A 26,233-nucleotide genomic window follows, 5' to 3' on the forward strand; every position below is an offset into this window, starting at 1 on the left:
TACACCTTGGTTGTTTTCTTGAATTTTAAGAATCCTGAGTGGTTGCTTGACTAAAAAGAAGGAAAAATTTGCCTACATAAGCCAAGGCAAAATTGTTCTACATAATTATTTCCTTGCTGGAGATAAATTTCTCTTTATTAGACAAACACTTTGGAAAGATTTTTTCCTAGACTAAACTAATCCATTTCATGAGACAATGTGGAACTTTTCATAGCTCCTATATAGTAACAATGCTGATTCTACGCTAAATAACATTTTTAGCAGTTAAGAAAAAAAAATTGCATTATTTTTGATTTTTGTAGTATGTTCTGTTTTTATTCTTTGTATTTATCCCTCCTTACAAAAACTTCTATTATTGTAGTTTAAAATTTAGTTTTATATTTCTCATTACTATTATTCTCATTAGCTGTCATAAATGGTTCTAGCACATACTTTGTGCCACAGTAAAATTTATTTAATTTCTCTTTTGCTTTACGTAGTTATTTATCTTCTCGGTGAAGCTTTAAGATTCTTTGGCAAGTATAGCATATTCAAACATTTAATTTTCTCAAGGATTTCTATATTGGGTTTATGTGGCAAGATTTTGCTTGCAGGGGTATGCAGCAAAATATGTGTGCGCTGCAGGGGTGGTATGAACGTGCCTGAAGTGATAAAGTGAAAAAACGTCAGCTATTAAAAAAGTAGCGTCCTTTGTGGCAGCTATTTCTAAGTCGAGTTCTGTGTTTCATGACTGTGGTTAAGTACTTTCAGAGTCACCAACTGTTTCTTTGTTTCTTCCAGTATGACTTAATCATAATGAGCTCCGTGATTTCACATTATGTTCCCTACTCCTGGAAGTTATCAAAATGCAGTTAGGAGAACTTCTACATCTTTTAGAAGTTTCATCCCAGTGGCAGCAAACTTTCAATTAGGCTTTAAAAAATATATCAATAAATGGACATGAAAGCAAGTGTTTTAGCCTTTCAGTTTACACTGAAGTTGAAGCGTTTGAAGATGCAATTTTTATAAACAGAATAATAATGGCCCTACTGTCAAACAGTTGATCTGCCGACAGTGTTCAAATATTTGCGTTTGTTTCATGTGTGAAAACCAAGTATAGTAAAACTAAATATCTTCTAGTTGCTTTATACTTTGAAAGGCAATGCTGTTTGCAGGGAATGGACACTTAGGGACAAGCTGCTGGGCCAAAGCAAATATCCCTGTAGACCAGTAGCCTGTCATAAAGTGCATCCAGGAAATGGAAGCAGCAGGAATAGGGTATACATGGACAGTTGCCTAATACTTCTGCAGACTTTTCGCACCTCAGCAATCCTTTTCAGCTCAGGGACTGCCAAAGTCAGTTTCCATGTACTTGGTTAGCCCCAATGTGCTTCTCTTTTGTGAACTGTCCATTCCTCCTTAGAACCAACAGAAACTCTGGCCATCTGCAATGTCTTTTGGCCTGAAGTTCAACAGCTGTCACCCAGTGCAGCACTCATTGCTCTGAAACAGGATCCTATGAGATTAATTTTGGTGGGGGGGGAAGGGGGCAGGGTTAATTGGTTCTTGTAGGTCTGTGATTAAAAAGCTGAAGAACTTCTGAGACATACCCAGCCTTTCCATCACACTTACCATCTTGTACTTTATCATATCCTTCCATGATATCTTTTTCTCTAGCCCAACAGTCCTAGTTTACTTCATGGCTTCCAGGGATGAAATTGTCCTTTTGGTCAACCTTCAGCTCTTCTCTGAATCTTTCCCAGTCCTAGTTTAAGGTCTGTTTTTTTAAACAGGACCAGCACAACAAACAGTAAGCTCAAATTTTAATTCTTTCAACCCTTTTCTATGCCACGTAATACTCTACTTCTACAAGTAATACTAGAGATTTCAATCTGATTTGTAATCTCTCTGTGTTATATTTCCTCATCTTTAAGGAAGGGATAACATAAAATACTTCTCTGGCAATATTTTTAAGAAGATGCATGTGATTATTTTAATCTTACTGACATGAGGAACACATTTCATATTTCCTCTGCCCACTGGACCAAAAGACATTCTGTTTAGGAAGTGTCTCAATGGCACAGCACAATGGCATAGCTTAGATCTAAAGACATCTCTGAAATGTAAAACAGAATACAACACAAAGCTGGAGGATAGCTGACTGGATTTTAGTTCTTAGAGTATGAGACATTAAAAAATGGAGCAGAAGCCCCAGTTATAGATTCCTCCCAGAAAGGCTGGCACGGGACAAAAACTTCTTCATAACTGTTGACTATAATTGCTATAACAATCAGTAAGTATGGATAGCAAAAGCATTTTCTGAAACTGAATTACTAGAAAATCTTCTAGTGTTTTGAATTTGACAAAACAGTATGGAAGAGTAACTTCTCATGGCAAAAAATCATGTTAAACCTAATGTTCTATCTATTTTTCAACAACTCTAAGACTGAAACCAAAAAACTCAATAAACCTAACTCAAAGATTGGCTGCATTTGACATCAGATGTGTAGCTTTTGAAATGCTGATATCTTTTTTTCAGGCTACACATGTTAAAATTGAATGAAGAGACATTGTCAGCTTTAATGTATATATGCAACAGCAATGAAGAGCAAGCAGCTGCTGTTGTGGATCCCAGTTACCATAGCAATGCATTCCCATAGACATTTTCAAATTCATTTATAATAACAGCCTTTGGTAAACAAGAATGTAAAGTTGCTGATAGCATTCATGTGGTTTCCTGTATTATGGATTTTAGATGTTTACAATAAAATAACTTCATTATCGGATGGACAGTTCCCACTGAAGGAACATGATAGATAGAGTAAATTATTATTTGAATCAGTTACTTCAGACACAGGAGAACTCCATAGAAGTCCAAGCCAATATCCAAACAATGATATATTAAATTTGGTGCAGTTTTACCAGGTTCATACTTATACAAAATGACACAAAAAGAAGAATAAAGTTCACATGCTCACAATTTCCATGCCATGAAAATTCTGATTAGTATAATATAAAACAGTCTGATCACAGAGTGATATACAGGAAGAAAGAAATAATCCAACCTAAACCCTCCCAGCAGACAAACCTGAAAATCCATGTTAAGCAATGATACTTCTAAATAAAGAGATGTCCAATGCTATATAATACAGGTAGAGCTAATTGAACAACAAAAAAAAAGTTACACGTAAAAGCAGCAAGATTCTCCACTGAAAGTAAAGATATGTGTTTATGGTAGAACTATTGTGTAAAGTTCAAAGATGTAAATGAATTATTTCATTGAGAATCCCAAAATTTCCACCAGAAACAAAATAATTAGATTTCACACAAGGACATAAGAGCTGTCACCTTGCTCTTACACCAATATAAAGAACATACTGCATGAAATCAGGATAAAAATAGATGTTGACTTTAAGGGACAAAGACCATCCTTAATCTGTACTTGAAGATGTGAGGAAAGAGAAAGGAGAACTTGAAAATGCTTTTGCAGCTTTTGATATTCAATTTCAGTGCAATAACCAGGCACTGTCTGATTCATGATGATAAAGCACATTTGCTAGGATGTTGATTCAGCAAAATAATCTGTTATGTTGTTCAGCTGCTCAAAGGCTGTAATAGTGAGGCAGAAATTAAAAGGAAAAAGAAATTGAGGAAAAATGCCAGATTACTAAAGGCAAAATTCTACAGAGCCAGTATTTCTGTTATACTGCACCAAATACAGTATGTTATGTGCATAAAAGTCAACACAATTAAAAATTTAATGATTTATAAAAATTGTCATATTGATGCTTTTTTTCATTTTTGATTGCACTCTAAGCAAGAATTAGGATTGAGAACAGACAATTAAAACTCCAATTTACTGCAATTTTTTATTGGTTAAAGAAAGACAGTCCCTTCCACTAGTAAGATTAATAGACTAACTTAATCCATCTTTTAGGTGTTACTTTTCTAGAAGCACAATATTAATTTCATTTTGTCATCAGTAAGTGGCACAACATAAAACATTTTCAATCTGCTGAAGGTAGAGCACAGAACAGAAGTTCTGCTACACACCCTCAGAGAACTGCAAATAGTGTCCCTCTGAGTGGGATGGATGGCTGGTTGGATAGATCCTTTACACATTCCAGCCATATATCCAGATTCTTTCAGATATGTACTATTTTCTGCTTAAGGATCAAATCTGAAAGATGTCTGAGGATATTGAATGTTTATCCTGACCTATGGCTATCCCTCAAACATGAAAAGGGAAAATATTCAGAAATCTCAGGTACGCCCACTGCAGCCCTTGCTGGGACACCGGCTTCTGAACGATGTCAGCCTGATGCATGTGAACATAAATATGTAAACTCTAGGTTATAAAGGTGCAGAACTTAGAATTGTTCTTCCCAGCATATTTTTCAGACCTGCCTGGCTAAAGGGACAAAGATCCCTATTTTGAAAGTGACAAGGTGATTTGGTGATTGAGTGTGGGAATGAATGTCTAGACAATTAAAGATACACCAAACTCTTTTGCAGTATCTGCAGGGATTTTGAAATAGCTGCCATTTTGAACAGCTGCTTATTCTGTAGTTTGAAATAAGAGCTCAGAGTGAAGTGCCTTAGTAAGGGAGAGTCTGTTATCAGACCTTTCAGTAGAGCTGCTGGATTATCTTTTCTTTCTAAACTGTTTAAATTCTGAGCAGTTGTTTGCTTTCTCATTATGGAAGCCTGGATCTATTCAAGTCTTCTTTCAAATCAATACACCAATTTAACGTTGTGTAGGATGTCTCTGCAGCTGTAGAGTCTGTAATCACCATAAGGCCTCTTGATATCTCTGAAAACATTGGGAATATATTGTCTGTCCACTTGTATAAAAGGTCTGTGCATAACTCCAACACACCATTGTTACAGGAGATGTGAAAAATCCTCACAGAGAGGCAGCAATAGTAGGGAATTGTTGGAATGGCCCTTCATACAACACAGCAAACTGAGACCCTGTTGCTGTGCTACAGCCCAGCCCTGTGAGAACCTGCTGCACATCAGAGAACGTCATGCACTGGCACTCCACTGCTGGCCTGTGTTTGCATCCCAGTCACTGCAAGCTTTGATGAATTACACTGTCATATATAATGAAGTCTTCACAGGAAAACTACTGCAGTTGATTTCGAAGGCTAGTCAGAAGGTGGCAACTCTAGAAAGACAGGAAATGCACGCATTATAATGCATTATCTAGTTTATTTTGCATTCCCCTGCACTTTTAAATGGATCATTCACAAATCAGGCTTTTTAAAACTACAAGATATATCTGTCATTCTTTCAGAATGAACCGTTTGTTACTCAGTTGGTCCCCCTCCTTTGCTTTTTCTTTCCAACTCTGCCTCAACCTTTTTTATTCCACACATTTTTGTCTTCCAAATGGTTGCATTTTCCCTTCAGTCTCCTTTTTCTCTTTACCCAAAATTGGCAAATCTGTGAAACCAAGTTAAAGACACATTGTATAGAAAGGCACCCTCCACCTTCTCTTATCCCTCACAAACATTCCCCATGGTCTCCAGTGAATGCCAGTGAAACCAGAAATAGCTACAGAGCAAGTTTTCTGATCTGTTTAGAAACAGCAGATTTATTTGTTTATGAATTTGCAATGTCAAATGCTTTAAGAACACTACATTGTTGTTGAAAGAGCGTATTAAACTATTTAAATGATTCTTTGTACTTTAAAATGTTTTCATCTAGTAAAGATTAAAATATTCTGTTCCTGTTCACAAGGATCAAGCTGTTTCCGTATAAATGAGCAAATGAGAAAGCTTAGACATAAGCAATGCAGAAAATAAACATTAATTCAGTATTTGTTTATATTTGGATTTGTTAGTGATTTAATAATGTACAGACTAGATATTGTTAGATGAAAAGACCCACTACCAACATGTAAAGACCATGTTTAGCTAGTGAGTTTGGAGTTTCCATGCAGAAAAAAAAGTCAGTTCATCTTTTAGGATCAATTATAATAATTTGAAATATGGCATCAAGCACTACATTCCCTAATGAAGACTTGAATTAAAGGAGATGATATATATTTACGTATAAACTTACTTTGTAATAAACCCACGGTTTGTAGACCAGAATTTCCTGATGCAATGTTAAGACCCCACCAACAGCATTTAACGAGGCATATTGAAACAGATATGGTCAGTGATAAAACGTCAGTATGAGAAATATTTTAGAGTAGACACAGAAATGTCAAAACACAGTAAGTACATAGGGATGCCAGTACATGCCATATAAAGAAGACAAACGTATGTCCAGAATTCTAGATAATAAGCACCTAATTTTTTGTATAGTGCATATAAAATAACTGGAAATTATGCGGTCTCCTATACTTCTTTCCCAACGACCATATTCCTACTGCACTTCTGGGACTGAACAGGTTATAAAGTGAGTTACTTCTCACGAAACGAAGGTTGTCTTTAACTTGAGAGAGCATAGTGTCAGATTAGATTAAGACTTTCACCCTTTTTTCTTAATCTCTATTACTCTGTTGTGTGTGTAAGTTTTATAGAATGGTTCTTAGTCTGAGGCACTGCCGGTGACACCACTCACAGGGACGCTGTGGAGGCAGCCTCATAGCACGGTACGTTCCTCAGCACGGTGACTGGACGGTTCTTCCCACCGTACTGGAGATTGGGTGAGTGCAGTTCAGAGGATCAGGTGTAGTTGTTCGGACGATAAAACGAGACGCCCGAACCGGCTCTTGCCAGCACTGGGAAAGAGAACCGGTCCCGCGGCACCAGCAAACCAAGCTGGGATACGGCGGGACCCGTGAGGGCGGGCGGCGCGCGCCCGCTGCGCTGTGAGGCTGCGGCGGCCGCGAGGGACGGGCAGGGACACGGGGGGTGGCGGACACTGCCGGGGCAACACGGGCGTCCCGCGCCGGCTTCGGGCCGGGTGGCTTCCGCGGGCACCGGGCGAGCGCCGCTGCCCCGGGCGGGGGGGGGAGGGGGGGACGGACACGGCGGACAGACACGGTCACACACAAACACGGGCGTACGCAACATGGCGGCAGCCAGCGCCAGCCCCGCGCCCCCTCCCACGGCGGCTCCAGAGCCCGGCAGGGCCGGGGGCTGAGGGGGCGGGAAGGGCCCCGCCCCCGGCCCTGGGATGGGGCGGGAAGGGGGCGGGGCCTCACGCGACCGGCCCGTATTACGCGCAGCCAACCGCTGGCGGCCGGCGGTGCTCGCGCTGGGCCCCGCCCCCGGGGCGCGTCCAGCGGCGGGCGGGGGAGGAGCCCCCCGCGGCGGGGGGGGCTCGGCGGCGGCGGGAGCGGCGGCGGCGGCGGTGCCGGAGCCCCTCCCCGGGGGCGGGTCCGCCCGGGCCCGCGCGCTGCAGGCGCCGCCTCCCCTCCCCTGCCCTCCCCCTCCCCGCCGGCCCCTCAGTAACTTGGCCGCCTTTTATCGGGCGGGCGGCGAGGCGGGGAGTTTATTGGAGCCGGAGCCGCGCTGCTGCCGGGGTGGGCAGCGAGCTCGGCGGAGGGCGGGGGGCCCGGCGCGGCCCGGGACGATGCTGCGGCTGGTGTCGCTGAAGTTGGGGCGGCTGTACCGCTACGTGAAGCTGGCGGTGCTGGGCAGCCTGGCGGCGGCGCTGGTGCTGAACACGCACTCGCTGCTGGCCTCGCTGCAGCGCAACGAGCTGTCGGAGCGGCGCTTCCTGCAGCTCAATAAGTGCCCGGCCTGCTGGGGCACCAGCTGGTGCCGCAAGTTCCTCAACGGGCAGCTGCGGCTGGAGAGCTGGGGCCGCCTGCGCCTGCTGGACTTTTTCAACGTGAAGAACGTGTACTTCGCGCGGTACGGGGAGCCCCGCGAGGGCTCCCGCCGCGTTGTGCTCAAGCGCCTGGGCTCGGCGCAGGAGCTCGCCGACATCGACACCAAGATCTGCCGCCGCGCCACCGGCAGGGGCCGCTGCGACCTGCTGCAGGCGCTGCCCGCCACCGAGTTCGCCAGCCTGAACGGCGACGTGCGGCTGCTCACCCCCGGCGCCGTGGAGGGCTGGTCCGACCTGGTGCACTGCCCCTCGCAGCGCCTGCTCGACCGCCTGGTGCGCCGCTACGCCGAGACCAAGGACTCGGGCAGCTTTCTGCTGCGCAACCTGAAAGACTCGGAGCGCATGCAGCTCCTCATCACCCTCGCCTTCAACCCCGAGCCGCTGGTGCTGCAGGTAAGCGCGGCCGGCGGTGCCCGGGTGGGCGCGCTCCCGGCGCTGCCCGTCCCGGCGGGACCCTCGCCGGAATGGCCCTTCCTGACCCTCGCCGTGTCTGCGGGCTCCCGGACTGCTGGCCCCAAACCCCGCCGGATCGCGGGGGCCGCCGCTGGCTCTGTGCCCGGACTGACTCTCCTGCAGAGATGCCGGCAGGGCGGGCTGAGCAGAGGGTCCCTGGTCCCTGTCTCCGGGCAGGAGGCGTTTCTATAGCTCACTCAGACTGATCAGCTCTCCTTCCTTCCTCCATCAAAGACTGCGTGTGTTTTCCCGATTTGCCGTCCTCCTCAGGGTTTTAATTCCAGCCTGATCCCACTGTGCCGTGGGGTACCGAGCGGCAGCCGCGGTCCCGCAGGAGAGTGCGGGTCAGTGCTGGAGGCTGATGCTCTCTGCTCACTTGTGCCTTTGGCACAGTTCGGTGTCAGCCTGTTCCACAATTCACATATTTCCAGACAGCTGTGGGTGCCCGTGATTCGTTCCTTAGGGTCTCGTTTAAGAGGGAGTGCGTAGAGACTATGCTGCGATGATGCTGTGCTTTCCTTGTCAGAAACTGACTCATGTGCTATGTCATCTTCTTAATGTGAACTAAATATAGTTAGTGCTGGTGACAATTAGAGATAGGTATTTGTAGCGTATCTGTAGAAAACAGACCGGCAAATAAATGAACAGTGTTCTCTTTACAGCGATTACATGTTCTGTAGTCTTTAATTAGGGATTCTGGTTATGTGCACACGCCTGACATTCGTGCTTTAATATGTTATGTAAATTTTTAGGTAAAAAATGGGTAGGAAACTTCTGTGGCACCATATCTATTTAGATGGGGAGCTTTGCATTTTGGTTTTTAGCATTTTCAAGGGAACTCCCAAGTGTGCCTTTAGCATGTAGATTTGGAATCAGAGCTGTTTTGTCTAACTACTGAACTGCCGTTGCCTTTATCCAATGTATGATTAAAATAATATTTGCAAATATGCTTTGAAAACATTACCTCATGATTTCTGTTAACATCTGCTGTTTCTCTAGTGAGAGGCCAAGAAATGCTCAAAAAGCAGTGCTGCAGGCTTTACCCTCCAGAAAGTTCACCTACTGACTAATTTATAAGGAAAAAAACCCCAAAACCTAATTACAAATGTGTTTTTCGGTAGTATGCCTTCAGTCTCTCCATGTTTGTTTTTGAAGTGCATTTCCAGTCTGCTTCTCAGCAGACTTGAGGGTACAGTAACTCTCCCATTTTGCTGTCAAGTTGCTCTTGAGCACAGTGAGAAAGGAAACTCCACTTAAGAAATAAAATCAAAACTGCTTTGCTCTGCTGAGTATATTCGGAAATTCTTGAGAAGTGATTTGTTTTGGTTGTGTTTCATGCAACTTACTTTTTAGGTTTTGAGCAGTGGTTCTTACATACTGAGTGTAGACCTCGATGGCCAGAGAACAGCTGTGTTTCTTCATAATTCGTTACAGACAAAGGGTATGGCACTCCTCTGGCATTTACTGTAGTGGGCTGGATCATAAATGGTGGGTAGTGGGTTGATTGGGAGCCTTGGTTCCTCTCAACTTATTGGTGAGCTGTAAATGAGTCCTGAGATTGTCAAGCAAATCTATTGAAGAGAAAACCTTGGGTGGACTTGAGCACTCCGCTCAACATTTATCTTAAGGGTACAGCTGAGAGCAGAGCAGGTCAAATTCATGAGAAGTGAGGCAGCCTTTACCAGTTCAGAGCAAGGTAAAGCAAGTCCGTCACCTTTCAACACATCAAAAGTGTTTCATGGAGTCTTGTGAATGTTGATGTTCAGGCATATCTTGGACAATATTTTTAGGGGAGGTTCAGGCCAGCTTTGTGTGCTTAAACACTCCTACTGGTTTCTCCAGAAGAGTGTTAATTAACTTGGGTATTAGGTACTTGAAGTTTGAAGACTTCTCCTCAGTTAGGAATGAAATATGTAAAATGCATGAATCTGTATGAACTCCTCCCATTTCACAGTACTCCAGGTTTAGACTCCATCTGAGAAATATGTAAGGAACGGGTAATTCTGTGTTCTGCAGCTCTTGCAACTGCAACAGCCAGACACTCTGAGAGGTGGCTACTTTATAGAATTGATAACTGACTGCTGAGAATGTTGTTTGTATTTGTACATAACATTTGTAAAACATTTTACGGTGTAGTTTCTGCAGTATTGATGAAGGCAGGTGCTGCTATGGGGATGAAACTTGTAAGCTTGTTTTTAAAAATCAGCTTCCAAGAAAAGAGACCTGCATGACGTTTTATGAAGAATCAGATTTTAATTTAAAATAAAGCAATCAATAAATTGATGCATTTAACTCATGCTGTCTGTCACCAGAGGGCACAAGGAAAAATATTGCCTGTTTTTGCCTCGAGCCTTTCATGGAATACTACAGTGAGTGAGCACTGTTATTCATAGCAGTTATGGTTTAGAAGTGGCGATAATGTCTTAACTCTTGGTGTACAGAGCATGCAAGTTTTGTGTTGCTTAACTGTATTATAGACAAATGTAAATAGGGAATTTAGAAGGAATTCAAAGCTTGGTCTTTCATTTATAATAGAAAATTCACTGTAGTCTTCTACAAGAGCCAGCAATTTGTGGATTATGAGGCTTCTCATCAGAGACTGGGATTTTAGCTTGAAGCCTGTGCGGAGTATGGATTATTCCTGAAGTGGTGTTGCTTGTGAACTGCATCAGCACAAGTGATTTACAGCTTCTGCTGTGAGAATTTTTCAAGCGGGGCTTTAACCCATGCCACGATATTACTGTTCAGGGATTTGTATCAAAAGTATAATATTGCACAGTTTAGTGTAGATTACATACTGTAATCCTAACTCACTGTTTGTATTTTTTATAACTTTCTTGTTAGCCTTCTTTGTTTGCACTTATTTATTGTGTAGGTGTACTCAGGGATGACCTCAGCCCCTTTTGCCATTTTACTTTGTTAAGCAAATGGAGTGACAGCTGTAGTATTGTTCCAAGTACAGTTTACATAGTATTTTATTATCCCCAAAAATAATTTTTCTTCTGTCGAATCTTGCTTAACTGCTGACTAATTTAATTCTCTCACAATTTTCATCTGAATTCCCATTTGAACCAAAGAACTTACATGCTAAAGATTTAACTTCTCATAGGTTTGGGTTTTTTTCATCTCCCCTCCCAATAGTTGCTTCCCACAATAAAGATGAATATTTTTCAGTAAAATAAGGTCGCATTTGTGATCAAAATGCTACATCAAAACCAGTATTTCATATAGGTTTGAACAGTTTATTTGGACAAAAGCAACAACAAAACTTGCTGCTGTTTCAACTCATGCATTGATTAACAGAGTATTTCAAATGGGAATCACCTGTAGGATAGGATCTATGCATGGCATCCTATTTCTAACTTAATATGATGATGCTGTGCAACAAACACTTGCAAAGATGGGTTGGCTGAAGTTGCCCTAGGAAGCAACAGAAAAATGGAAAAAATAACTTGGAATAGAGACTGAGTGCAGTTTGACTGTCCACTCTGTAGAATTCATAGAACCATTCTGGATGTAAGCATGCTGATTTATCCTTGTCCTGTGACTTTCTATAAACCACCCAGCTTCTAGTTTGTCTTGTAAAATACATAGAGTGGAGAAAGTTTTTTCAGTATTTTCAGTGGTGATATCTACTTAAATAGTGGAGATTATTCAACTTTATCAAGTAACTTGGTTAATTTTTATCTTCACTTGCAAGTTGGAACATAAACTTAATAGAACTGAAATGTGTGATACCTCATTTTTCATAGAGCTCCTGTACTGATCCCTGTCAGCCTCCAGATTTCCTCTTTGGAGGCGCTGTGGCAGTCTCCTGACAGTTTTGGGTAACAGTTCCTGAGCTGCTGCTGTTGTGCCACTGTCTCTGCTTTGCTGTGAGCCATGGTGTGCAACCACACGTTGTCTGGCACATTTTGCCAGTGGCAAAGTTTAAAGTTTTGTACTTAAACACAAAAAACCAGCAGTGCCCCAAATTCTTATTCTCAGAATTAGGGAAAGTGCAGTGTGACTCAAGACTGCTGAAATAAGAAATTGTTTCTAGATAAGAAAACTGTTTTTCAGTAAGGTGGTTGTATTCTCCAAAGATCTTATGCTTCCCTGAAAAGACAGTTTATGTCTGTACTGGCAAAACTGAAATACAGGATTTATAAATTGTTTTGGCAGAAGTATATCTAGAGCTGGTCTTGTTACCCTCAATCTTGCCTTGGTGTTGGCTGTGGTGTTGCTTCACAGTATTGCCAGGTGCCGTATGAAAATGTCAGTTGAGTTTGGTTTGTTTTCAGAGTGTTGTGGTTTAACCTCAGCTGGGAACTCAGCCCCACGCACTGGGATGGGGGGGAGAATTGGGAGAGTAGAAGTGAGAAAATTTGTGGGTTGAGACCAAGACAGTTTAGTAAGGAAAACAAAGCCAAACAAGGGATTAATTCAGCAATTCCTATGGGTGGGCAGGTACTCAGTCATTGCTGGGACAGCAGGGCTCAATCACATGGAATGGTGACTTCGGAAGACAAATGCTGTCACTCTGGATGCGTGTCCCCCTCCTTTTTTCTCCTTACCCCAGCTTCACATGCTGATCATGATGCCATATGGAATAGAATATCCCTTGGATCAGCTGGGGTCAGCTGTCCTGGCTGTGTCCCCTCCCAGCTTTTTGTGCACCCCGTTCCCTGGCTGGTGGGGTGTGGAGCAGAAAAGGCCTTGGCTCTGTGGGACCATTGCTCAGCCATGATCAAAACATCCCTGAACTACCAATGCCATTTCCACACAAATCCAAAACACAGACCCATACCAGCTACTACGGAAAAAATTAGACCAGCACACAAAGCAAACTTGAAATTTGCACACATACTTTGCAATTAAAATAAAATGCTTGCATGTAATGAAGATTTTTCAAGCTATAGAAGGTATCTGTCAATTAAATCCAGAGTGCATTAATGCAACATTGTCTCAAGCTGTAGCTTTTAACAGCCTGTTTAAATGAACATTCTTCAAAGAATGATGGTGAGCATTTGTGTCTTGTATGTAAATTGCAAGTTTCGAGGACTTTTATTTCTCTGACTCCAAAGAAATGCCAGTCTCTATGTGCCAAATAGCAGAATTTCTGCATTTTTAATAGACTGTGTAAATCATTGCCCCTCCCTCAGATGTGGTTTTAGCTTTCTAAATGCTTAAGCTTAATGAGATTTTCTTACAACTTCTGATGATTCTTATTCCTTGTGGGGAAAAAACAAAACAAACCAAACATCTGTATCGCTATTCCTAGTATAATTACTCTGCATGAACAGTCTGTGGCCACATAACCTAAAATTCTTCTGGTTTCTCTACATGTCATCCTTGGATTTTCTGTTTGGTTTTGTTACGGGAAGAGCAGTAGTTGACATCTGGTAAACATATATTAAAACTTTAACCGATCAATTTGAAACAATTTCTTGTACAGAATTCCCTCAAAGTAGTAATTTGGCCGAATGTTCCACAGAATCTTTTTGCTGATCCATACATAAGAAGTAAATGGGAAAATTCCTCTTTTCTATTTTTTGTACACACTCTTCTAATCATAAGCTATTTTTTGTAGTTCTGTTCTAAATACGTTTTTAGAATGGCAAGTCAATTTTAATACTTGGTACCCTTTAAACCTTCTTCATTACTGAATTTAGTGTTTCTGTTCCATAATTCTTTATGCCATAAGCCAAGTGGCAGATTTAAGGTGGTTATCTGCAGTACCTGACATGTCCCTGGGTGGACTAGAGTTATTTAAGTCCTGGCTCGTACAGATACTAGGATTCTAATAGACTGAATTTCCACTGTGAACTTTTAAAAGGAATGAAAAAACTGTTCTTTGTTGAATTAAAATTGAGTGGCCTCATGTTACAAGAATGTTTCACTGATGTGGTTTTATTGAAAACTGAAGAATCATTTTTTTGCAGTGACATATGACTGTACATACTAAACCAGAACTGGCTTGTACTTGTCATGTTAACTGTCATATTTAATTATGTTCCTTGAGTTATCAAAACTGTTTTCATCCTTCTTTTGTAGTGAAGGTTCCCTAGAGTGAAAACATGTAGGGTGAATTATAAGGGATATTTTAAAATAGTCTAGAAATTCTTGAAGTTATTGTGGGGTATATATTATGATGAATGGCTGTCTGAATTTAAAGGCTGTTGGGAAGTCACTATACAGACTTAAACATACATTCTCTTGAGAAATTCTCACTCTTGCAGTTTTTAGTGGCAGAAACAAGTTTTTTATCCTATACTGGAACCTTGCAAATACCAATGTTGTTCTGGTATGTCAGATATGTAGGGGGAGTTGCGGTTTACTTTCATGAATTAAGTAATTGAGGCTTTGTTTTAGACTCCAGTTTTGCAAAGTAATTTTAAAAATAAGGCCATCTCTGCAAGGACTCCTTTATAGTGATATATTCCAGGCTCATTGCTGATGAGCAATAAATACACAGTGAATATTTCCATCTGTTGAAAATTTAATCTGAAAAAAACTTTTATGAACTGCAAACCAATTTGAACAGGTGACAGCCAATAATGACATTAAATTTGCATTACTATGCCTCTCAAGTTTAATCATTGTTCATTAATTTATTCAGAAAAGAGGCATATCTCTGCTGACATTCTGAAATACAAGTTCTACAGCTGAAGTGTTCATCTTAACAACTGAGTATTCACAGTTTTGTATATTTTTGTTCTGTAGTGTGTCAGTTAACCCTAGTGTGAGCCTCTTGTTGGCGTGAATTGTATATAGTAACTGGTTGAAATGTAGTCAAACTTGAACAAAAGTCAGATAAATTAAAAAAAACATGGTTTCAATGGGAACACCAATATCTGGAGTACTCAGTGAAATCCGCTGTTCACGCTGTGTGCGTAGGCTATGTGTGTGTAACTTCTGTGGGAGTTCTAGGTAAATGTCAAATGGTGTGGCATGTAGTTGAGAATTACATGGTTTTCATTGTACTCACTAGCATTCAAAAAACATTTGAACACATATCTTCCAGAATGCAGATCAGTTCCTGACAAAAGGAGGCATCTGTGCTTTTGTAACGCCTTTGATCGGAGAAACATCATTGTAAAATCTGCTCTCCAGCTCTTCATGGTTCCAGAGCTTTGCTTATTTGCCTTGGTGACTAATACAAGTGCTACTTTTGTTTACACTGCAGAATCAGCAGTACTCTGGGAAAGAACTAACTTTCCTTCTGAGGAAAAATATGTAATTTGAATTCCTCTTGCCCTGCCCCTTTGTGCCTGGGCAGATGCAGTTCAGCAGGATGATTTAGTGAAGGTGTCAGGAAGAGGATCATTTTGCCATGAAGTTCCTCAGGGTCCTACAGAGACAAGTCCCTGTTCTGCTTGTGTGTGTTTTTTAAAATGTATTAAAAATATATATTAAAAATGTATTAAAAATGTAAAATATATATTTTTATATATTAATTATAATTTATATTTATTTATAATTATTAAATTATATTTTATTAAAATCACATAGACAGTTTAGCTCCTTGTTTGGGCAGATTTTGTCTGGGGTGTTTTTTCTGAGCTGGAGCTCACTTTATGCAAACATTGGAGGTGACAAATATAGCATCTTCTGGGATAGTTTTGAAAATGAAAAGCATGTTTTTTTTATAGTAGAACAAAAATGTAAGTTATTACTTAAACTGGCTTGGCTTTTTGGTGTTGATTATGAGGATGAATTATATGCTTTATTATGATAAACTAATATTCTTTGAAGTGTTTAATTGAAAGGGGATTTGTGTTACTGCAGAATACAATAGGCCTTATCAGCTTCAACCTGGTGAGTCTTCACTGCCTGATCTAATTCACAGCTCTGAACAAAAAGCAGTGGCACATTTGTGTATCTTCTCAGGTATAGACAGATGGAAGTGAGGAAGACAAATGCACTGATAGTGTTTTGTGCTTCAGTGAAGTGATAAATTTGCTATGTGAATTCTTAATATTTATTCTGAGACTACAGTGTATTTTTCAAAGGCATAAATGCAGTATTATTCTTTCAGGAGCTGCATGTACACTGTCTCTTTGACAGGGTTTGTTTAGATTTTTAAGTCTTGCTTAGATATCTTGGATCTACACTAATTAGAGCGAGGAAAATATGTTTTGGGGATGTATCACTGGGAATGGAGGTAGCAGAAGTTTTTGGCATCTTTACTGTTTTCCATCTTTCAGAAGATTATGCATACAGAATGCAGAAAGATAATGTTACTGAGGGGAGGCTTTCTAAGCTACCTGTTTTTAGATTTCCATATGCATTACTTCATTTTAAAACACTTAAAAAAGTTTATCTATGGTTTCCATGGCATTTGTGTGTATGTTCACAGATAAAGCTTGAGTGCATCAGAATCAGATTATTTTGTCAAACAGCTGTTTCTGGTTTTGAACAAGAGCTTAGTTTTTACCTTGATTGTCAAATGTAGATTTTGAAGTCTGTAAATAGCATATTCAAGTACCAAATTATCTAATTAAACATGCAGACTACTCAAATAAAACCTAAAATAAAGTTTAGTGTTATTCCCCAGAAATCAGATTCTTAACAGCAATTTAAGAAGCTTTTTGTTTCTAAATGCACTCGTTCATGGAAAATGTATTTATTAATTATATAAATTTGTTTTCATTTCTTACCGGCTTTCAAAATTTTGATACATGAACCAAAAAATCCTTGTCAAGTTAGCTGCAGTTTCCTCTTAGAAAACAGCTTTCAAAATAGAATAGTACAAAAAGTTACAAATCGCTGCTTGCAAAGACAAGAGATCTGCACTTCAATTAATATTCTTGTCAAATTCACCAAGTGAATATAAAAACTACTGAATGAGGCACTTGTACATATTTTTATCCCCTTCTTCTGCTACTGACTTGGGTAATGAAGTGTAGATATGGCTGTTACATGCCAGTTGGAAGGGAGCCAAAGCAGAGCTGTTGTTTGTACATGTGCAGATGTTGGCAGGATTCCCTGCACTCCTGTTGTCAAAAGATGTTTTTATTGCCACAGTGTTATAAATGTATCTGTTACAGCATGGCATGCAGATACTCTACTGGTAACATGAAGGTGTGCACTTCTGAATAAAACAAACTGCTCCTAGAATTTATTTTCCGGAATGAAATTCAGTGTACGCAGTGCAGGAAGCATAATAGATGTTTTTGGAAGATCAGTGTCTAAGGCTGTACTTTGAAAATCAGTTTAATCCTTCACATAAATCCCTGCTGTTGCTGGAAAGGAAAAGTCCTCATAGCTCCTTCCCTCTTCTGCACCCAGCTGTTGAGGCCTTCTCTTTTCCTCTCAGCAGTTCATCCTAGCTTGAGGTGGGGATGTGATATCGATCAGGATCTGATCCAGTCGAGCACCAGCCTGGCAAGTACCAGCCTTGCTTTCCTAATGATGTGCAGGGGATTGAAATGAGTGTGCTTATAGGGTTGTGAGGGAGGGACCCCTTTGCTTCCAATTGTAGCACATCTTTTGCCAGTTCAACTGTTTGTGGTTGAATTTGTGTTTGAAAAGAAAGGCAAAGTCATAAGCAGGGCAGGGTTGGAACATAGAGAAGGAGAACTGTGAAAAATAAAAGGAGTGGGGTGGTCCAAAGTAATATATAAATAAAAATATTTAAGTATAATTGAATTGAGTGCTGATAAAATGCAGCAATATAAAAATATCATGCACAGTTGGTGAAATTAATTGTGTGTGTATCAAGAAATGTAATCAGGTGACTTCTCCAATTTAAAGAGAAGTTCATATGATGTAGGTAAAGCAAATAATTTCATTTGATGGACAACGGCTTTTATTTCTTGTTTTGTCTTGGTCCAGGACTGAATGCAGTCACAATAAATGCACATGAAATAGCTCTTTGGTGATATTTTTTGATGCCACAGCCATGTTTTGTTGTATAGTATGATCAGAATGAGCAAGGAACAATGAATTAGCACATACTTAGCTGTTGGAAGGGTATTTTGTTAACCACAGAACAAGTGGAAAAAAACCCCCAAAACCTTCTTAACTGTGGAATGTGACACTTGACCCTAACTGGTGGCTATTTGGCTGTACTTCTGCCTTCATTAATTGCCCTTAGTCATGCAGGTAAATAAGCCTGAAGGCTGGATAATGCCTTCCCTATTGCATGGTAGATTTAGTTAGTGACAGAGTTTTAGTTCTGCTGAGTTACGTGTATCACAGCTTGCAAATACCATAGTGCTCTCAAACTTGTCAAATTAGTTCATATTATCCTCAGGGTTTATCACAACCTGTTTTGCTTATGTGATAAAAATAAAGTTGAAGTTCAGACATGGAGACATGTCAAAAAACTTTGAACCTATTCTGTTTTTAACATGCTTCTGATGCCCTTTTACCCAGCCAAGAAAGGTGGTTCTTTGTAATGACTGGTAAACATGGTTACTTATCCAGAATTTGTCTTCTAAAGTTTGCCACCTTAAAGAGCAGCTTCATGGCTTTTGCCATAAAAATGGCAAACATTATCAATTATGTATATTAATTATGATTTTGGTTTCTTCAGGTGTACTTTATAGACAAGGTTGGTTATGTTAGGCACCTCTTCCCTGCATGGTCTTGTAGTTCAGACCTCTTCTACATGGTGTGTTTTCTTTCAGTCTCTTTCCCCAGTTGATGGTAAATGTTTTCTGCCATCATGGATTCCAGAAGGTATAAAGCTTTCATTCGTCCTCCAACCCTCCATGCTCATGTTCACCCCAGCTGTGGTAAAACCTTCGCTACATCATTACTGCAGAATTGATAATGAGTGGTGTCTGGTGACACCATAGCAAAGCAGAACAGGAGGAAGGAGCATGGGCACGTGGTGGTATCTCCTAAGAGTGAAAATTGATGTACATCATATTCTTAGAGTGCTAACTTTTATACATTTGGGGTCTTTTAAATCAGTGCATTTTAGTTTCTTCCTGCTGCGTTCCTATTCAGCATCCCTCTGTAGTTTGGAGGGTACATTTTTTATAAGTGTGTGTCTGTTCATATTGAAGTCTTGGGGCACATTCAGCACAACTGAATTAGGAAAACCATGCTGGTGTGTTGTGGCTTGTTTTGTAATTGCTTGTAGTGTGTCATTTCTGTTTAGTCTCTTACGATAACTTCCAAAAAAAGTACTGTTGAAGACAGATTTTACTGTTGATAAAAATGTTATGTGGCTGTGTATAATAAACACAAAGGATCTATGTAGCAATTAATCAAGACATAGACTATTAGGGTATACTAGAAAATTAGAGAAACCTCAAAGGAATCCCATTAACTGGAAAAATGGAAGGAGTGGTGGTAGAGAGAAGGAAACGCCACTTAGTAGAGTTTTGGGTTTTTTTCAGATTATTAAAAGAACTGGTTTTAATTAAAAGATCAGATACAAAAATCTTTTGATGAAAAATGTACTTGCATTACTACAACAGATGTGTAATAAAACACCAAGAGAAAAAGTTGGTGAAATTGTGTGTGTAAACGTATGTGAGTGTGTGTGTGTATGGATGGAAAGGTAGATATGGGCTATGTATTGCTTCAGGTCATCCAACTTTTTCCCTGTATTAGTCCAGCAAGGCCTCTTGATTGCATAAATACATTCTGTATTGTTTTTCCTTTCCCTTCAAAACTTAGAAATATGTGAATTATTGTGTTGATGGATATTTGCAGCTTTCTCTTCAAGTTTTATTGAAAAGTCTTTTAAAAGCTAAGCTGTTTTGTATTAATTAAAATTTTTAATTTTTTTTATATACAGAGTTTTCCATCTGATGAGGGCTGGCCATTTGCAAAGTACTTGGGAGCATGTGGAAGAATGGTGGCTGTCAACTACGTGGGAGAAGAGCTGTGGAGTTACTTCAATGCACCATGGGAGAAACGAGTGGATCTGGCCTGGCAATTAATGGAAATAGCTGAGCAGCTGACAAATAATGACTTCGAATTTGCACTCTACCTCCTTGATGTCAGCTTTGACAACTTTGCAGTGGGACCAAGAGATGGGAAAGTTATCATTGTAGATGCAGAAAACGTTCTGGTAGCAGACAAAAGGTTGATCAGACAAAGTAAGTGTTTTCTTTCACTCCCTTCACCTGGTGTGTCTCACTTCATTCTCTGCAATGTTTAAAGTATGTGTGGTTGCTAAATACATATTTCGTTTGCTTTACAACTAGACCACTAATTAACAAACAAATTAGCTTTCTTCTGCAATTAGACTGCTAATTAGCTTGACCAATTTGTCAGTTTCATGAACTGTTGAGCATACCTGGACACTGTTAATTACTGGAAGAGAGGGTGTTGGCACTGGGTGTATTTGAACAGGTGGATGGACAGATAGATAAGGAGCCTGGCTGTCTTGTCCACCTTAGCTAAGAGAGAGAGGGTTTTCTTTGTCTTTTCCAGGCACCTATCTAACAATGGAAGTCCTGGAATTCTACTTTCTGTGAATGACAAACAGTGCCTGCTTTGCCTTGGTCCCATAGCCTGACTGTGCTTCCCGTTGGTTCCCTGTAATAATGGAGCCGAAGGAACGGGTAATTCTAGTGCTGTTTCCAAATCAATTTTCTTTCTGTCAGCTGTAAAAGGTCAAAGCAGTGGCATCACATAGGTTTATATTCTTTTTGAGCTTATAAGGAAATCTAAGGGCTGGAGACATAGAACATGAAACTCTGTATTCTGCAGAAGTTCATGGCACTTAGCAAGGCCAAGTGATTCTAGTTTGCTTTGGGTTAATGGATTTTTTTAAATTTTGCAAATAGGCTTTGTATATTGTGCTGCAGAATTCACTTTTTTAGACTGTTTTTCTATCCACACATTTTTCTGTAAGGAAGTGTGTTTTGGGGTTGCTTGGTTTGGTTTTTTTATTAGATTTATTATATATTCTGAAGCAGCTTTGATTAAAACTATGAGTCTACTAAGGGAACATTTTAGTATATTGAATATCCAGTAAATTTACTGTAGAACCCTTTCCATTCCATTCCTTTCTTTTCCGTTCCTTTCCCTCCCTCTTAAAATAATATTACTGAAGGGTGCCATTTTTGGAGCATGTCTGAATTGCTCAGGCAGAAAGATGTCCAGATGAGCTCTGAAAATGTTTATAAATACGTGGAATAGGAGCGAGTGGCTTCTTGCAGAACATGAATGCTGCAAGTGTCACATCTCTTGTCCCAGCAACGCTTTTGGTGTGATTTATGATTTAACAAACAAGAACACCAGAAAACAAAAGAGGACGCGGGAAAATTCTTAGTCTTTGTATAAACTTGTGTTCCAGTTGACATTTAATACTGATTTCATGGATCTTTTGGAAAGTTCCATTAGACAATCTCTGTCCAGAGTGATCTATATGCCTGTGTAGATATTTCAGTATGTACCTTCTGTCCAGATGCACTGTACAGTAATACCTAATTGTATTCTGTGTGGGATATCATATTTGAGTTTGCTGAAGCCCTTTTTTCCCATTCTCCTTTGCTGGCTTTTTTTTTCCACATTGAATTTGCAGTTAATTCTACAGATCTTACCTCTTGTTTTTATAGTTTCAGTTGTCATCTTTCGGTACTCTTTTTCCTAAACTGACTCTCAGTGTGCCGTCAATGAGAAGACCAGTAGTCAGCTCAGAGACTAGTCAAGTACAGATTAATTTTCCTTTGTACCTCACACTGCCAAGAGAGATCTGCAAAGCTATGGGTCTCTATGATAAGGACGTCTTCTCAAAGGTGGCAGTAGTCTGTAAACTTAAGATGAAAGTTTTCTAACAAAATGTAGTAAGAACTGAGGAGAGCTCACACTTAGTAACCTTTCAAGTGTTATTACTGCATGAGGTATTTTATGTACATCAGGTTTTATGTTAAACTGACAAGGAGAAGGGTTTGTACATGTATAAATGCCATATGCCTTGTTGAATTTTACTTTTTTCAAAGATTATAAGTTATGTATTTGGTTTTTTATATACTTTCCGGTTACTGCCATGTCAAAAGTAAGATAGAAGATAAAGTTTCAGAAGTTTATAACAATTACTTTGCAATGCTGTTTTAGTCTTTGGTAGACCACTTGCCACCACTGGTTTCCAGGGCAACTGAAGAACCCAAATCTGTGTTGCTAAAACAAATTGTGTTGCTTGTTTGTTTTTCTCTCAGCTTTGGCTCTGGATTGTTCTCTTGTACTTGCTCATGCTACATTTTTTCCTCTGGGTATGTGTGAATGTAGTTTTCATGTGTTTACTTTGCTGCTGTTTTTCCTGCCCTTTCTTTGCTATCTCTTTTGCCCTCTTTCTTTCTTTCTTTCCCTTATTTTTCATTTTGCCAGGACCCTTTCAGAAGAAGGATGTATCAGACTGTCAGATGCAGTTTTAGGCTCGAACATTTCCGAGTTTACCTAAACAAAACTGGTTTGTAGTTTAAATATTACCAGTTTGCTGTGTGTTGAGCTTCTGATTGTATTCAGACACACATATGCTCTTTCCTCCCCTCTCTCACTTGTTTTACTGTCTCCTTGTATTTCACAGATAAACCTGAGAACTGGGACGTGTGGTACGAAAGCAAGTTTGATGACTGTGATAAAGAAGCTTGTCTGTCCTTCTCTAAAGAGATTCTTTGTGCTCGTGTCACTGTGGACCACAACTATTACGCCATTTGTCAGAACCTTTTGTCCAGACATGCCACGTGGCGGGGCACCTCGGGGGGGCTCCTGCACGACCCCCCAGCTGAGATTGCCAAAGATGGGCGTCTGGAGGCCCTGCTGGATGAGTGTGCCAACCCAAAGAAGAGATACGGTCGATTCCAAGCCGCCAAGGAGCTCCGGGAGTACCTTGCACAACTCAGTAACAACGTGAGGTAGTCCACAGTGAAACTCTACTGCAACACTGGCTAAAACACTATTGCAAAGACACATAGAAAACAGAAGTTTGGGATTCCTGTGTTAAAAAGAGAGAATAAAAAATCCTAGTTTATCAGTTTTCTAAATACTGTAAAAAGAATTTTATGGTGTTACAATGTTCCTTTGCAAACAAACAAGGTACTTACTGAATTAAAACTTGAGCTACTATTGACTGTCCTCCCTAACTGTTTAAAAGGGAGTAGGTCACAAAAGACTGTGATAGCTTAATTGACAGCTCGTGTGTCAAAGGGTACTTTACATAAAACTGCATTAGTGTCACAGTTTTGTGAAACTGATGTTCTTACTTGGAAAGTCAAGTTAGACTGGTGGCCTGTTTTAAAGGCCTTTTTCCTGACATCGTCTCATTTTTGTGTTTGTTTAAACACCTTGAAGTGGCATTTACATCCGGGTAAATCTAGCTGTCTGCATTGTTTCAAGCTGAACAGGCTTTCATGTTAATGCCATGCACAACATTCCTACTGTGAGTGCAGGATTCCAGTTTACTGTCTGATTTTAGGGGGTTTTACACTGTATTTTACTATGCTTAGACATTGTGGTTTGTTTTTTTAAGATCATCATAAGCTCAAATCTCACTTGAACTAACATTAATGTCTTCTGTGGTTCTGCCATTGGAAATATCACTTAATGTAACTGTTGTACAAAACTTAACCTTCATGCCAGTATATGTACATGGTTCTTTGACAGGAAATCATGGTATGAACAAACTTTTATTTTTAACAGAGATAATTTGAAAATTGGAAAGACACTACAATAAAAAGATATGTGTTAATTTAAATTGGGGATACAAGAATGATAAAAAATCAAAAATCACTAGTCTGGTGTAGTTTAACTATAAGCCAAAGAAAATGGTTTTGTTCATTAGTTTTTGAACATGTAGTAAACAAAGAATGCTATACTGTAGTGAAGCTAATAGTTTTCACAATTCAGATTTTGAGGGTCCTTGGTTCTCTGAAGAACTTCTGAAACTGTGTACTTATGTGAGAGAAAACCCTAATTTGAATAATAATGTCAAGCAAGTTAGGAGTTTGTTTTACATCCTTCCCAAGTGTGTTGAATGGAATTTTCTGAATATTCATCCTTTGGTTTACCAGTAAGCTGTACTCACTCTAGGTACCTTTTCTTGAGCTAAGTTTGACTATTCCCAGTACAGTTGAAATTGACTTGTTGACGTTTGTGTAAATACGGAGTTGTTCTCATAAATCACAGTTTTTATAAAAGCCTCAGTTACTGCTACAAGAACTCACTTGAAAGCTTGCTCCTCAGATTTTTGGTTTTGCTTTTTTATTACAGCTACTATGCTTCATTTTCCTGAAATCTTGTTCATACAAAGATACTCTTAGGAAATGTGTGCATATTACTTCTAGTAACAGTAATGAAGGAGATTAATATTTCTTAAGTGTGTGTATAAAACACTATTTTGTACAAGCTAAACTCAATTCTGAGCAAGGTAAAGTGTGCTACTTCTGAGAGCAGAGCTGCTCTGCCTCCTGCACTGCATCGAAGCCTGATGGAAGTTGTTCTGCCAGTGAGGAAAATGGCAAACTCACTGAGTTGCCCTCCTTTCTCAAAGCTCAGAGTGGAGTCACACAGAGATGCAGAGTGCTCTTTGATTTCCTAGGTCACTGTATTTTGAGGGCACAGTTTAATGGTGAACATGGTGGTGGTGCTGGGTTGCTGGTTGACTTGATGATCTTAAAGGTCTTTTCCAACTTTAAAGATTCTATGATTTAGGATATTTTAGAATTGGAAATTCTCACTCTTATGTCATCATTGCCTTTGTAGTCTTAATTTGTTCCCAGTCCCTTGTCTTGTTTTCTGAAGTTAGAATGCCCAGTGCAGTTTTAATTTCTCCCCTCATTTGAACAGTTTGATGTGCTTGTTCTGGCATAAGCTTTTGGAGAACGTTCATGTTGCTGTTCTTCATAAAATCCACTTATTTGAAGAAGATAGACTAACCCTCTGACTAGGTACTACCACCCTACCATAAAAGCCTTGACTTACCACTACAGTTGATTTTTAAACATCTACCACATTTCCCAAGGAGAGAGTGGACTATGATTGTTAAAGTTGTGAAAGAAACAAACACTGCCAGTTTTGGTTACTACTTGAGACAGTTCTGTAACTGTCAGAATGTTCTCTTAGATTTTGTTTGGGGTTTAGTCCCTTCAGAAACCAGTTACTAAAGCCACTTGTAAAAGGAGCTTGGAAGTTAAAGGAAAATAAACCCCCTAAACCCCCACTGCAACAAAAACACTACAGGGAAAACATTGTGGAGAGCAATAAATCTTGTTCCATTTGCACCTGTCAGATATTTATTGTACAATAACAATTTATATTTTTAGTCATTGCCCATTATTATTGATGAACATGGTGAAATATTTTTGAATGAGATGTTTGGGGTTTGTATGTGCATTAAAATTGTCCTTTTGTACTGTAAGTTACTGTTTGTTTGGAATATTTTATCAAAATTGTCTCCCTGTGCCTTTATATTACAAGAAAGTTGTTTCTGCAACTTCTAATGATATTAATAAAGAATACTTTAAGAACCTCATCTCAGCTATTCATTTTCAGATCAGTAAGTCTTTTAGGATTGACTGAGTCTTTAAGATTGTCTTAGTCTAGGATGCATTAAAATATACATGGAAGCAGTTTTTGTAGTGTTCCAGAATGCACCATCAGCAGAAGTGACAGATGGGAACCTTTTTTCCCCTCCTCCTTTCTAATTTGAAGCCAAGTATGAGTGCTCTGTCAGGACCCTTGGTTTCACCATCCCCTCTGGGGCTCTGTCCCTGCCCTGAGGAGCCTTGGCTGGATGCAGGAGGGCCCTGGGGCTGTGGGGTCTTTGCAGAAGGACAGATGAGTGTAGTTGTCTTGCTGAAAGTAAGAGAAAGTACCTGTTTTGTGTGGCTGTAAATCAAGGCAAATTTTAGGGGCATTAGTAATGGACATTTGTGGGGAATGGGGACTTGCATGTTCAGGTCAGAGCGGGAAAGTTCTGACTTTGAAAGGAAAAATACCTGAGGCTATTTTTTTATATTTGGTGAGTAGTGTTCTGAGAACAGCACTGTGAAAGCAGAATGTGCTTCAAAGCAAAACAGGCTGTTTAATAAACAGCTTCTGTTCAGAGAGGAAGAGC

At 40.0% G+C, this 26,233-nt stretch overlaps 1 protein-coding gene across 1 annotated transcript; it reads left to right on the forward strand.

Moving 5' to 3' along the window:
- Positions 1-7,451: 7,451 nt before the first annotated feature.
- Positions 7,452-25,648, forward strand: DIPK2A (divergent protein kinase domain 2A). The gene is made up of 3 exons (XM_005527074.3): positions 7,452-8,166; positions 19,967-20,270; positions 22,706-25,648. Exons 1-3 carry the CDS (start codon positions 7,513-7,515, stop codon positions 23,035-23,037), a joined length of 1,290 nt encoding a protein of 429 aa, XP_005527131.1. The 5' UTR covers positions 7,452-7,512; the 3' UTR covers positions 23,038-25,648.
- The last annotated feature ends 585 nt before the right edge of the window (positions 25,649-26,233 follow it).

Source organism: Pseudopodoces humilis, chromosome 11 (assembly GCF_049639895.1).
Source record: "Pseudopodoces humilis isolate 2021_Gansu_Grassland_sample_001 chromosome 11, ASM4963989v1, whole genome shotgun sequence".
Taxonomy (NCBI): domain Eukaryota; kingdom Metazoa; phylum Chordata; class Aves; order Passeriformes; family Paridae; genus Pseudopodoces; species Pseudopodoces humilis.

Coding starts and splice junctions, on each gene's coding strand:
- DIPK2A (XM_005527074.3), top strand. CDS start 7,513: ATGCTGCGGCTGGTGTCGCTGAAGTTGGGGCGGCTGTACCGCTACGTG. Junction 8,167..19,966: donor CCGAGCCGCTGGTGCTGCAG/GTAAGCGCGGCC, acceptor TTTTATATACAG/AGTTTTCCATCTGATGAGGG. Junction 20,271..22,705: donor CAAAAGGTTGATCAGACAAA/GTAAGTGTTTTC, acceptor TGTATTTCACAG/ATAAACCTGAGAACTGGGAC.